Genomic DNA, 14,225 nt, shown 5'->3' with positions numbered 1-14,225 from the left:
CTTGAGTTTTTCCTAGCATTCTTTGTGGTAGTTCATCAGACACTTCTGTCATATGCACTGACAATGATCTCCATTATGTTGAATTTTAAGGAATTTTCTTTTGCTGTGCAGGCCACTTTCAGCAACTGCTCTTCAGCTTCTAAAATGCACTTTCAAAGTGAGCACATTCTCATTCAGGTTAAGGAGTTGTCCTCTAGTGATCCACAGTGTCTTCAACTTCTGATGTTATAAAGTGAATTTTATGGCCCCTTTGTGGCAGATGCAGGGTATCAGGTAAATTACTTCCTCTGGGCCCACTGCTGTTCAATAAAGTAATCTTTTTGATAAGTTTTTACAGTTGAGCTCGTTTCCATTAAACTTAGTGGCAAGAATTGAGCTCCTGACAAGTCCCTCTTCATGTTAGAAAACACAGCCGAATAAAAAGGTTAGCCATTAATTCATTTTCTGTTCTATTACTGATACTACCTTATGCTGACATTTCCTAATCCTACAAAACTCAACTTGGATTCATATTTGAGGGTGAACATCATTGTATGACTCCTCATGTACAGGATGAACCAATGCCGAGGCTCTGCCAGAGGAATGGTCGTGTTGTGGGGTGACCCATCCTTAAGGACACATGGTTATACAGCCCAGAAGCAGAGGTGCTGAGATGCCCATCTCAGGAGGCTGGCAGTCTCTTGGAGTGTGACCCAGCCACCTGGGAGGCTCCAACTGCTTGCTGTAGCTTCCCAGCTGTGATGGTTGGTGGGCGGAGTGGGGCATTGGTGTGACATCCAGCGACCTTGTTTGGGTCATTACCTCTGTCTGTTATGAAAGCAGGTGATGTTTGCTCTTCTGGAGATAGAATGGTCTCTTCATCCACTTTGAGAAACGCATCTGCTTGGAACTCATCTGGGGGTAGAAAGAACATCGAGACTATGAGCAGAAATACAAGCATTGAAAGCAATAGCTTGTGAGAGTTCCAGCTTGTATATAGTATGCTGTTAACACAGTCTCTGGTGAAGAATAAAAATGTAACATGAGAACAACCTTCCTGTCTTGTTATTCCAGGTTGGTGTCTCTGGGGAAGATACTGAAGAAGATGCGAGCATGCTGAAGACTTCAGAAAAGTGAGGAATGAGTCCTTCTGAAAGCTGAAGAGAAGCCCCCTTGTAGGGTCATGAACCTAAGACAACTCTTCGTGTCTCTACTGCTATTTGGAGTAGCTGGTCTACTCCTCTTCATGTATCTGCAAGCTTGGATTGAGGAACCACATACAGGTACGCTAGGTTCTCTCTCTCTCTTTTATTTATTTATTTTTTTTTTAATGTCATTGCATCTATTATTTTAATATAACCATAAAACCTACTGAGGACAGTTGGGGGTGGAGTCCCCTCCCCTTTGGAAGTAAAATGGCATTGAAAATAAGCTTTTTTTTAATTGCTACACTTCATTAAGAAATTTCTTCATTCTCATGAAAAGATGCCCCCAGCTACCTAATCGTATTGTATCAGCTTCATTTCCAAAAGCAAGTGTTGCAAAAGCAGTCTGCACGTCCAATTTAGAAATTATTGTCTATGATGATGTGTTGTGGGTTATGTACATTGCATTTTGTGTCGTAAAGCAAGTTTTGGAGAATAACTGCTGTGTTTTATAGACAAAAGTCATCTTCTAAACAGCAATGCTCATGGAATCATCCTTTCCCTTTCTTTTTTATTGCTGTTTGTTTGAGACTGGATTTCCAAGACTTTTTGTATATAGCATCAGAGTCATATTGCAACTTTGGGTAAATCTGTGTAAGCATTGTCTCAGAATTACACTTCTGAATTGTATTTCTGTTGTCATTTTCCTATTTATGGTGTCTTGGGTTGCACCCCAGCTTGGTCAAGATTCTCCTATGGAGGAAAATAAACCAGGTTATTTACCTCAACCCCTACTGGAAGCTCAGTTCATGGGACCAGTCTAGACCCAGTCTGAAGTAACCTTCCACAAAATGTATAAGGGGTTCATGTCAGTAAGGTCCTCCACAGTCTTGTTCTGCAGGTCCACTTTTGTCATGTCATCTTATTGAGGGCATACCCTTGATTTTACTTGTATGCTTGTATTGGGGCGTTAGGGTTTTGTTTTCAAGGTTTGGGTTTGGTTGTGGGTTTTGGGGGTTTTTTTTTTGATTGTTTGGTTTAATGCTTGAGGGGTATTTTTGTCAGTGTTTTTTGTTTGTTTCCAACTTGTTAAGTCTTGACTTTTAGATCCTCTTGTCTTTCTCACTCAGCTTCCGTTCCTGCTGTAAAACACTTAATTTTTATTATGTTGATACCACTGTGAAAAAATATATCTTTAAAATCATATTAGTCTCTGGATTTATTGATCTGTGCTGTTATTCCATATGAGCTGCTAGGCTCCAGTGTGTTTTAGAGAGCAGTATTGAGGGGGAAATACAGTGCATCATTTCTGCAATTGTTCAGCAATGACCTTGAGGGTTTTTTTCAACAAAGTGCAATGATAACAGCATTAATTTTGGCTTGTAAATTTTTCTGGGCTGTCCTGACGTATTCACAAGCTTGTATTAACAAAACTGTTGTAAGAGGTAATACAGGCTCCCTTTGGAAAGGTTCCCTTGTAATCAGTTGTTGACAGAAGGGTGCTGGCAGAAACTGAGCATGCAGCAGAGGGGGGTCTTCCTTGAAAATCTCTACTGTTGTCAGGAATGTTAAGGGCAGATATCCTTGCTTTCAAGGTAGTTCAGGAATGTAGATGATGACTGTAGATTATTGATTTATTTACTTGCTGACATTCCTCACATTCCTTGAATCTTTGCTTATGCTGTAATTAACCTTTCTTTCTTTGGAGTGCTCCTTGTTGCTGTTTCTCACTCCAGGTTTCTTTTTTACTCCTTTCTTTTGTATGTATCTCTGTACCATTAAAAAGAAACAGGAAAAATAAAATAAAGGTTGAATTAGGACAGACTCTGTTCTTTTGGCCAACCAGATGCTTTCTTTGGGGTTTTCTTTGATATATTGCTATAATCTTCTTCAGGAGAGAGGCTTCTTCTCGCCCACATAAGTCATTTCCATGTGGAAACATTTCTCTAATAAAATGGAAGCTATCAGAGAATAACAGAATGGTTAGTAAGCTTAAAGTGTGACTGCAGTTTTGAGAGCTCTTTTTTTCTCACTGGACTGCTGTTGTGACAGCACTTCATCAAGATCCAAAGAAAATTATTTTGGCATTCTCTATAGTAGCAGTAGAGAATGTATATGGTCATGCACATTGGCAAGAGCATGGCAAAAACTCATGCTTTGGTGTCTGCTCTTGCTTCTCCCAATTTAACATTTAGAGAGCTATTCTGTTTTATTTCAAACACCTGTATCTCCCCTAAACCTTCTGCGGTGCAATTCTCTAATACTCCCTTCCCGTATGCTGCTTTAGAGTTGATATGAAATAGAACATATTTGCATATTCACAATATACATTAGTTTAGTTATGGGCATTTTGCAATATTTTTTTCCTCTTCTGCTCTGTTTTTCATATTGCCATGTGTTGTGCACTGTAGCTTTTTTGGGGATGAGCTGTATCTGGAGAATCCTAAACTGACAAGTATCTTTGCAAGGATTTTATGTGTTCCTTTAATCCTCTCACTAGCTGCACAGCTGTAAGACAGCTAGTTTTAATCTGCAAATGGCTGAGCATGTGAGGAGAAGTTGTGTTAGGAAATGGAAAGTGCGCCTCGTGCTTCTCAATTGCCGTGCTACGAGCCTGTAGAGACAAGTGTTTGTTGTGGGCAGAACTATTTTTATCTTCCACAGTGCCCTGCTCAAGACCTACAGCATTCATGTTTGCATTTGGTTGCTGAAGGGATGGAAAGTTGGATATGTTTGAGTTTAGGAAAGTGTCTGGTATGCACCTGTGAAATGCTTCTCCTTACCACCCCGTTCTTCTGAATATCTGGAGCCTTTATAAATCACAATCTGTGGAAGAGATAGTGACTTTTACTCTGTTTAGTTTGTAATGTTCATGCTTATTTCTCAGGCTCTCCTGACTGTGGTATGAATTATTCCCAATCAGATGTAGATTTTTGGGGGGAGCTGAATAATTATATGGTAGTTACCAATTCCTTTACTAATGTTTGTCCTACTCTTTTAAAGTTGGACTGTTTTCTTTCACACTTGCCATTCTTATTGCCACTTTTTCTAGTTATTCATAACTTCTTACACTAGATCCAATGCCAGTTTTTATTCATAGTTTGTTTTCTCTCTTTTTGGGTCTCTTATTTATGCTTCCTGTTCACATCACTGAGATCTCAACAGTGATTTGATTCCCTTGCTTGTCTTATTTTGTTCCAGACTGATCTTATCCAAGCATGTTTTTCTCTGAATTATTTTTACAAACTTCCCTCATTACTTAAATGTATCCAGCCCAGGAACACCTCTAATTTTTCATCCTGTCCATCTACTCCAGATGCACCTGCAGGCTCAGCAGCTGGATGCACCTCTCAGCACAGCCATGTCTTCTGCTCCCTCCCACCGTGTTTGGACTCTTCAGAATACATCTAGTTGTGTTTATCATCTCTTTACCTTAAAAAAGGGGAAATCTTTCATTTAAAGGTGTCTAAGAAACAGCTGTTAGCTACATGGTGGTCCTCTCTGATGGCTTTTCAGAGACATTAGCAGACTGAGAGAACAGAGGAGTTTCTTGGTTTGGATCAGGCATGGAGTGCATAAAGACAGGATGATATATCTTTACTTCTGTTGGGTAGCTTCAGTTCACCTCAGTAGAGTAATTGGGAAGAGACTTGCCAATAGCCTAGTGTGAGCATCAATACATGCAGACTACATCTGGATGAAATTTAATTGACAACATTGATAATGTGGTATATATAGAGTGCTTCATGTTCTCCATATATAAATATATTCATTGTATATAAATTCACATATATGAATGAAGCTTGATGTGAATTCAGCTGGATCCTATAGCTTTACTTGGCAGTTCTCCATAGCGTCTTGCATTATGTAGTGCAAATATTAGGGCACTGATTAAGAAGCAATCACTATTTGTTATATGCTGAGAAATTTCCAGAACTTTTGATATTATTCAGGTGAAGCAAACTGCTGAGTCTTCCAGGGCTGATGTTGAGTTCTGTACCATGAATCACCTGAATTAGGGGGTTGTGGGGTACAAAAGACACTTGCAATTTAATCCTAAAATGTTAGAGAAATTAATTGGAGTTTTAAGATAGGGATTATAATTTTGTACTTTAAAACTCTTCCTTTTTGCGGGGGGGGGACTGATGTGATTTAGTGTGGCTGATTACTACAAAGCAATCTGAGAATATCTTTGAGATTAGAACTGTATGCTGGGTTTGTTGTTTCGAGTTTTGCCATGTGTTTTTTCTTCCTTCTCTCAAAGTTAGTGTAATTATTTTTTTTTGTAAAGTGGGCCTAGTACATCCATGATTATGATTACTGTAAAATAATACAGTCTTACCACTAATTAAAGGTCTGTACTACCCTCCCATAGATTTCTGGTTCCTGAGGGTGAAAAAGTCTGCAGCTCCTCTTTCCCAGCAGAGGAGGAGTATTTCACTTTAGGGATAGTGAGTTTTTCCACGTGTTTTCACTTCACTTGGCAGAGCATCAGTTCTGTAGCATCAGTGGTTGTCCAGGCATCCTTCTGTAGTCCATGTGCTTTCCTGCAATTCTGTGCATCTACTTCCTGAGGAGTTTCAGGACACATCCCTCAGGCCATAGGCCTTCCTTTTGTAATGAAACAAAATGAAAATTCAGTAAAAAATCGCATTTTAAAGAAAGTTTGAAATTCTATGAGCTTTCATGTAATTCTTTGTGTGAGCTCTCACAGTTCAGTCTGCCATTGCTGTAGCCATCCAGGTTGTATCCATTGTACATATTCCTTGGCATAAGCAGGTGGGCTTTTTTCTTAACCTTGGCAGATTTGGTAATCCAAGGCAGTCTTTTGGGTCCTTTGGGTCCTATCTGGTGAGATATTTTGAGTCCATGTAGTGCCTTTCTTCCTTATCTTGGCACTCTAATTAGAAATTGAACATGTGTGTAAACACAAAAGTATTTACTCTGTTGTGCTTGTGGGTTGATTTTTTATTTAAACTTTGTCTAAGTGAAGAAGCATTGATGTGGCTTAAAGAACCATTCATTTGTGATGAATTGCAAAGGCAGTTGTTTCAGGGAAATCATAGTTTTTCTAGACAATCATCAGAAAAAACATTAAAATAATATATTTGTAGAGAACAAATATATTTGTAGATATATATTTTTGTAGATAAAGGTGAACAGAATACTGCTCAATAATGATTATTATTTATGAATAAATTAATTCTTCTAATAAAATTGAAGTATTTCTGCTGTCCTGGGTAGTTTATGGGAGTCCTCCTAAGTCTGCTGGAGAATGTCACTGGTATAGCAAATAAATCCTCAGGTTTACAGTGCCCTGTGACTAGTGAGGCTGTTCTAATGAATCTGGGTGTGCTTAGGTTTTACCCTTCTGGTTGGAATATGCTGCGTTTCATGTGTGAGAAATGTTTCTGTTTCTTTGTTTGTTTGTTTGTTTTAATCTGCCCCATTATTAGGCTGAAGCACAAAAGAAAGAAGGTTCAATAGGATCAGTAAATGCTGCTTGGTGAACAATTGAAATCCCAGAAATGCTAGAAAATTTTATTAGGTCAATTTCTCCATATAGCATAGAATGGATTTCCTTTCCCCCTACCCAGCTTTCAGTGGGTGGAAGCTGGAAAGAGAGAACAATTGCCTTTGCAGCATAAAAACTATTAAGAAACAGGTAGAAATTTATATTTTCTTAAATCATAATTTCCACACAAGTGGAAATTGTATAAAAGATAAGATGGTTTTCTGAGATACTGGTTGTAGAGTCTCACCCTGTCTTCTGCAGTTGCAAACCCCAGAAGCTTTACAAAAATGTTAAAATTTCATATTTTATAACACTTGAGCCTGTATTTATTTATTTCTGAGGATATTCTTTCCAGGTCTGGCTGTTCAGCAGCCATTTCATTAATTTTTTTCACTCATTCGTTTTCATCTTGCTTTTCATTCCTTTTACTTTTATCATTCCCATAGCTAAATCACATTTGATGTTATAAATTCTTCTGGTTTAGAAGAAATTCCAGCTTCCACATTCTCGTGGTATAAAACAAACTAAATGGGATGAGGGTTTGGGGCTTCTCTTAGCTATATATTCAATTTCATGTTTGAGCAGAAGCTGATGGAATTTCATTTATTATCCTGCCTTTAACAACCCACCCAGCCTTGTTCATACCTAGACCACCAAGATCTACAGCTAAAAGGGAGTATCTTCGTTATACTGAAGACACCTGAATATACTGTTTCTTGCCTGTTTTCAAACAGAACTTTCAGAAGAGGATTCTGTAACTTTCTTGTATCTATGAAGTGACTAAATTCACTTCAAAATTTGAATTGTAGTTACCCCGAAGGGCTTTTTGGCTTAATATTGAAACACGTATGAATTGGGGTATCCTCCTTCCTGGAAAGGCTGAGTAACAGTAATACTGTTTTCAAAATGCTCTTTTGAATTGGATACAAAATATGTAATAGATGCTCTTCATGATCTGAGTTAGTCAGACCCTCAGAGCAGAATATCTGGCTGGTGTTCAGAAATGTGATTTTACAGAGTCCTTATCAGTCATTCTTTCTTTCAAGTAGCTATGCTTTTTCCTTTTTTAACATATTTTATGAGTTTTATTTGTTTTCCAACATTTGCTAAATTTTCTGACAGATGTGCTGTAATTGGATGAAGTGGTTAGTTTTCAGTTATTGTCCACCATTGTTGTTGCCTTTGATAACATTTGGTTCATGGCACTTCTTCAGTCCTAAAAAGTTTTTTCCTTAAAAGCTTGTCATTCAGGCCATACAGTCCTGTCTCTTCTGGGCATGGACTGTATGATGCAGTATCATTTAAGACAAATATGTAGTCTTACAAAGCAAGAAGGGTGGAGAGGTATTTTTCTCCTGGTAAATCATCATTTAGATGTAACAGTAAAAAAAAAATTGAGATCACAGAATCATTTAGGTTGGAAAAGACCTATAAGATCATGAAGTTCGACCTATGACTAGTAACCGCATTGTCAGCTAAACCATAGCATTAAGTGCCATGTCCAGTCTTTCCTGAATACCTCCAAGATTATTACTTCACCACTTCCCTGGGCAGTCAGTTTGAATTCTAAAATACCCTTTCCATGAAGAAATTCTTCCTGATGTCCAACCTGATTGCCCCTGGTACAGCTTGTGGCCATGCCCCCTAATTCTGTTGCTGGTTGCCTGGGACAGGCAACCCATCAATCCCCATCTGCTACAGCCTCCTTTCAGGGAGTTGTAGAGAGTGATAAAGTCTACCCTGAGCCTCCTTTTCTCCAGGATAAACAAACCCTCAGTTGCTCCTCATATGAATTACTATCTAGGAATGATGATGAAAAAATGAATGTTTTTATTTTCCTGGCTTGCTCCATTTTCCTTATGTGCACTGCACCTTTCAGAAGAGCAAGTGGTTGCTGCTGGAGTATATTTAAGGCCTCTTACCTCTGTGTCTGATGTTGAACTGCTTTGATATGTTGCTTGATTGCAAACAGTCCTGTTGAAACATGTGATGTGGTCTCTGCAAAATTCCAAGGAAAAACTTTGGTTTCTTTCTGGAATTAAATTAGAAATTCTGATGTTTGTTTTCGGGGTGTATATATATGTATAGGTATGCAGTATATATATTTATTTAAAGAATCCCCTTTATTTCCTTCTTTTTGTGGGAGTAGAGGCTGTTGGTAGGAGAAATATTTTAAATGGAAACCTATCTTTTAACCACAGTCAGCTACTGGGATACATGGAGATGAGTTTATATGAAAGAATTCTTTTGGTATTCACATGCCTATGTTTCTGTCTTGTCTTTTCCATTTTACTCATTTGGTCTTCCTGTAAACAGGTTATTGCTATTAATTTGGGATATTTCTGGATCATCTTGCAATGTGTGAAAAATGCATTTAAAGATCAGGAGGGTGAGAGGTTTTGAGTAATGAGAACCATTTTAGTGCACCAGGACTTAATGTCTGACAGGTGATGTGTATGATTTAGCTAGAAAAAAACATGATTTGTGTCAAGGAGCAAAAGGTTCAAGGAAGAAGAGAAGTGCCTTTAACTTGGTTGTTTTTTTTTAATGTGAAAAAAATGGGTTTATTTTTCATTCTGTATTATTTTTAAAGGTAATTATTATTTCACAGCTAGAATATTGGCTGGGTTTTCAGGTTTGGGTCCCTACTTCTTCAGACAAGTGTCTCACTTTTTGTACTTTTTTTTTTTAATTTATATTAATAGCATATTCAAAGAAAAAGAATGTTTCTACATTCTACAATATTCCTATGCAAGACATTTCCTATCTGTCAGCTTGAAACTGGGAAGATGCATGACACATCGGCAAACAGTGTTTTTCTTTGCAGCTCCTTCAACCCTGAGCCTTGTGGCTAAATATATATATATATATATATATATATATATATATATAACAAAATCTAAAGTAAACAAACAAGCAAGCCTCTTCCAAAACTCCCAAGTTTGCTCATTTCTGTTGAAAGTCAGGGTCAATAATCAAATCAGCCTAAAAATTCTGCTTTTTGTAAAGCAGTAAATATTCATTATTCAAGAAAACTGAAAAATATGCTGTATTTTAGGCACTGCCCTATATATAGATGAAACTGTTCCTAGGCGTGTATGAGAGCCTCATTTGATGTAAAGTGATGGGGAATAGAATATAACACACATCCATTGGCTTTGGGTTTCTTTTGGCTTGATCTTGGTTTAGTGAAGATGTGCAGCAGCAGCATCCTGTACTGCCTGAAAAGCCATACTTGGCAGCAAGTGCAACCTAGAAAATATTATTGCCTGCAGTGGTTCTTTAGGAATTCTCACTCCCCCCAGTCCCACTCATATCACCAAAAATTATTGTTTCTTTGTCACTTGAGAGCCTCCCCATGGTAACAACATCCAGGACTATCCTTGACCTCTGTTAAACCTGTGTGAAGCCTGTGTGCTAGAAGTACAGTTTGTCCCTCACATCTTTGTTGTTTCAAGTGACTTTGTTTATAATGACCACTCAGCTTTCTATCACACAATCCTGCCAGGAACTCACGGCTTATAGCTCTAGCAAAATCAGGCTGAGTAGGTACAGATTTTGTCTCTTGGCACCATCCACAATGGAAAATGACATGAGTTATCAAAATATTCGGTGAATGAGCAACATTTTTTCTTTTCTGAAGAGCAGTAATAATAATTTTCATGCTTACAGTTCCATAATATTCTAATTAAAAACAAACAAACAAGACTTGGTCACTGTTACACTTTTCCAAATGAGCAATGTTTCCTTTTTGTGAGGTGGAGTTTATTGGTTGGTTGGTTGGTTGGTTGGCTGGGGTTTGTTTTGTTGTTGTTCAGGGCTGCTGGAGCACAGAGGGTCCTGGAATGGCAGGGGTGGGATACAGTGTTGAGTCAATGGTTGCAAGGAGTTCAGTTGCCATGGACAAAAACTCCTGTAAGCCAAGTGGACAATAAAGGGGGAAGGAGAGGAGGAGCTCTTAAGGAAGTCACTGGCTTTGGAAAATTTACTTTCTTAAGTAACAGTGATAGCAAGGCAAAACTTGGCTCTTAGCAAAGAAATTCATTGCCCTAGAACATAGCAGATGATGGCCTAGTAGCCACAAATTTTGATATGCGCATCAGGGAATGTCTTCTGCCTGTCATAGACATGGGGAAACATCCAGGAAGATAACTGAGGGTCAGCAGCCTAAGGTTAAGAATAATCAGAACCAATATTAAATTTCACTGTGGGCAAGTGCCAGGTGAAAGACAAGTTGTTAACTGACTTTGTATTTAATGTGATTGGAATGAAGCAGGTTATTTCAGTACTAATTACAGTCCAACAATAGAAGAACTTTGTGTAAGGGCATAGATGGAGGAAGAAGCTGTTAAAGGTCTGCAGTACTTTCCGTGACAGATGTGTCATAATCTAATACAAACATGCACTTAGGATCAGCGTAAGTGAACTTGGGATTGTTTAGAGTCCTGTTGTTGGGCCCTGGGTTTGGGCATACTGCCTCTCAGTAAATTGCATGCAAGGAGGAATGAGGGTTTGGAGGTGTTTGGTTTTGATTATGGTCAGCTAGGGAGATGTGGTGCATGAGTTCTGCTAGCTGCAGCTGGAAACATTCTGTTGTGTTAAACAGGAAAATATCAGTGCCTGATGCTTTGCCATTCATCCACAAAATAGGTCTGTTAAGAAAAGAAAATGTGTCTAACAGGAAATAATAAGTATAGCAAATGTTGTTTGCAAAGACAGTTTTGATTATAATCTTACTTAAATTTTTTAAAAGAGCTATTTCCTGGGAGGAGTGGAAAACAGTTGTTCTGGAAGTGTTTCCATACCCCTATAATGTTTCTGTTGTTCAGAGATGTATGTCAGGAGAGGTTACTTTGACTTTGGCCTTATAACAGTGACAGAGAAGGAGAAGGTTTAGTTAGGAAAAGCTTAATAGAACTAGGTAAACAGAATTTCACTTTCTGGTCCACTCATCTGTGCAAAATCATTTTTTTACTTCTGGAAGAACATTTAGTGGCCAAATAATACAGTGGAATCTGTTACAATACTGTTAATGTGTTAAAAACAAAATATACTACAATATATTTCACAGTACACTTTTTAAATTAATTCTGGCAATACAAATTAAAAAAATACATAGATACATTGATTTTATTTTTGTTTTTCTTTGTTTCTGGCTCTTTCTTGCTCTCATTAAAGAGTCATTAATGCACAGTATGCCTTGTCCACTATTGAGAGCTAAAGGGCTACCATCTGTTGACCCAGGTCACGGTATTTGAATTGTGTGTAAAATGCAGCCTGTTACTTTAAACATTATGCATATGATTCATTAAATGTCTTTGCTTTAAGATGATTCTGTACTTGCAGTCAAGAATTATGGAGTACTTTCCAGAAAGCACCTCTGTTCTTGATGTTGGGCCAAAGAATCTAGACTTTTCATGAACTTCAGCTTGATTTATAAACTATTTAGTAATGCTCAAGCCAAGTAGCTCTACAGGATAGTTGTTAATAGAGGTGACATATATTTGCTTTCCTTAGAAACTGAAATTTCTGTCAGAGTATAAGATTCTCAAATTCTGTAACCTTTTCTGCCCACCAGCAGTCCTCAAAGAGGCCATCAAATGTGTAAAATTCTGACACTGGTGAAGAACCGAATCTGTCTTGAATGGATCCCTCTCATCACAGAACAGAAGCAGCTCAGGCAGGCTGGCAGAGGAATGGGGATTTACTTGAATGTGTTTTTATCAATTTTACTCTTTTGCTGTGGGTGCTGCTGGATTATTAATACAATAATAAAGACCATTTGATACAAATAGACTCCTAATCACTAAAGAAATTATTTATAGGATCAGAATCATTAGAGTGAGAGTTGGCTGATTTGCCCCAATTAAATTATATCCATTGAAGCAACAAATGGTAAAAAATAATACAGAATATTTTTTTCTCAATAATTATTTGATGAGTTTTCTTCTTCCTCTGTGCAATTTTATGCTAAGGATTTGCTATTGCAGTCTGATGGCAGGTAGTAGACAATGAAAAACATCTCAAAAAAGACCCCTGGCTTTGCTCCTGAATTTCAGTTATTTTCATGGGATGGGGGCCAGCACAAAGTATATGTGAAATATAACAAATAATGTGGACTTTGGGGATTTTTCTTTTAATTTGCTTTATCCTCTTACAGATGGCAAAATTAATTTCACCCTACTTCTTTTCTGTTACAATCTTTCCACTTCAGTGTGCCTATTTTGAAGAGGAACAGGAGGATGAGTCTGGGCTTACGTAGGCTGAGGTAGTTGCAGTGAGGTATAAATACTTCATGATTTATTTAACCTGTGAGCAGAAATTTCTTTCTGGTAGAATTAATCTGCAAATAGCTGAGGTGTGCTACCACTTAAGTTATGATTGATCATGCAATATAACAAAACTCTATTGGCATCAGGTTTAAGACTGATGTACATATAAATATAATGCAGATAAAGCTGCCAGATGCTGTGACTGACAGGTGGCTTCAAGGTATTTTTGGCAAGAAGACTCAGCCTTGACTCTCCAGCTAATAAAGTGTGCATATTGGACAGCTTGTATTAATATTCTGTAAATAAAACACGGTTGAATGACAGTTGGGAAGCACTTTAAGCAAAGTGTAGTCTGTGATGACCAATGCACACACAAATTGATAACTGCATTTCTGGAAAGTTAGAATTTAATCTTGGTATTTTAAATGAGCTAATCCATGTGCACCAGTTTCCACTTAAGGCAATCGTATTAATTACTTGGGGGAGGTCAGATGTTTATTTGTGAAACAGATGTTTATTTGTGAAACTGAGTCAGAAGGCTGCCAGAATGTCTACCTCTAGAGCTGGTAGCACAAGATCTTTTTGGTTTTGTCTCTTCATAAGGGCCAAAGACCGCAGAAAGGATCAAAACCATTTTTTCATTCTGTTCAATGTGTTTCTTGAAGCTGACACATTCACTAACAAATGTGCTTTGTTATTGTTTATCCCTTGAGGTAAGCTATAGAAAAACAAGAGCAATTGAAAAATAAAGGGCAGAGAAAAGCAAATGGTTTCTGGATCTTTGATGATAGGAAAGGAGGATAGGCCATAGATGTTTAATTATGACTTCTGTTACAAGAAACGTCCTAAACTTACTTTATATTATTACATATTTGTTGTACATGTTTATGTTTTTCATTATTATGTTTTAGTTTTCTCAGACTACTGCTTGGCAGTTCCTATCACTAAATTACTTTTGTCCTATGACTATGTTGTTTCTCACATATCAATCATTAGTTAAGCTCTCTATCATAATCATTATCATTCTCCGGTGACACCATCTAAAGAAGGCTGTCATCACACAATCAGCCATTCATTTTGAGTATCCTGGCCATGACTGTGGTTTTGCCTTGAAAAAACTTCTGACATTTCAGGTTTTTCCAGAACTCTGGTTCCCACTGATATTTCTTTTCTTGCCCTCCAAATATCTGGGAGCAGTTAACGTGGCTGCAGTGTGTAGAAGTTTAAATTGGTAGATTTGTAGGAATAATTTCTCATTTTATGGTGCAATTTAAGAGTATCTTCCTCATGTTAAGATATCCTTTGCCAAAATAA

General features: G+C 37.7%; 1 protein-coding gene across 1 annotated transcript in view; it reads left to right on the top strand.

Moving 5' to 3' along the window:
* Window positions 1-1,059: 1,059 nt before the first annotated feature.
* Window positions 1,060-14,225, top strand: part of CHST9 (carbohydrate sulfotransferase 9) — a 79,683-nt gene continuing 66,517 nt past the window's right edge. The window contains exon 1 of the mRNA XM_066330286.1: window positions 1,060-1,262. Within this exon, the coding sequence (XP_066186383.1) occupies window positions 1,163-1,262 (100 nt within the window). The 5' untranslated portion in view covers window positions 1,060-1,162. The remainder of the gene's footprint in view (window positions 1,263-14,225) is intronic.

Source organism: Sylvia atricapilla, chromosome 1 (assembly GCF_009819655.1).
Source record: "Sylvia atricapilla isolate bSylAtr1 chromosome 1, bSylAtr1.pri, whole genome shotgun sequence".
In the NCBI taxonomy this organism is placed as follows: Eukaryota; Metazoa; Chordata; class Aves; order Passeriformes; family Sylviidae; genus Sylvia; species Sylvia atricapilla.
This window is presented reverse-complemented; position numbering and strand designations above follow the sequence as displayed.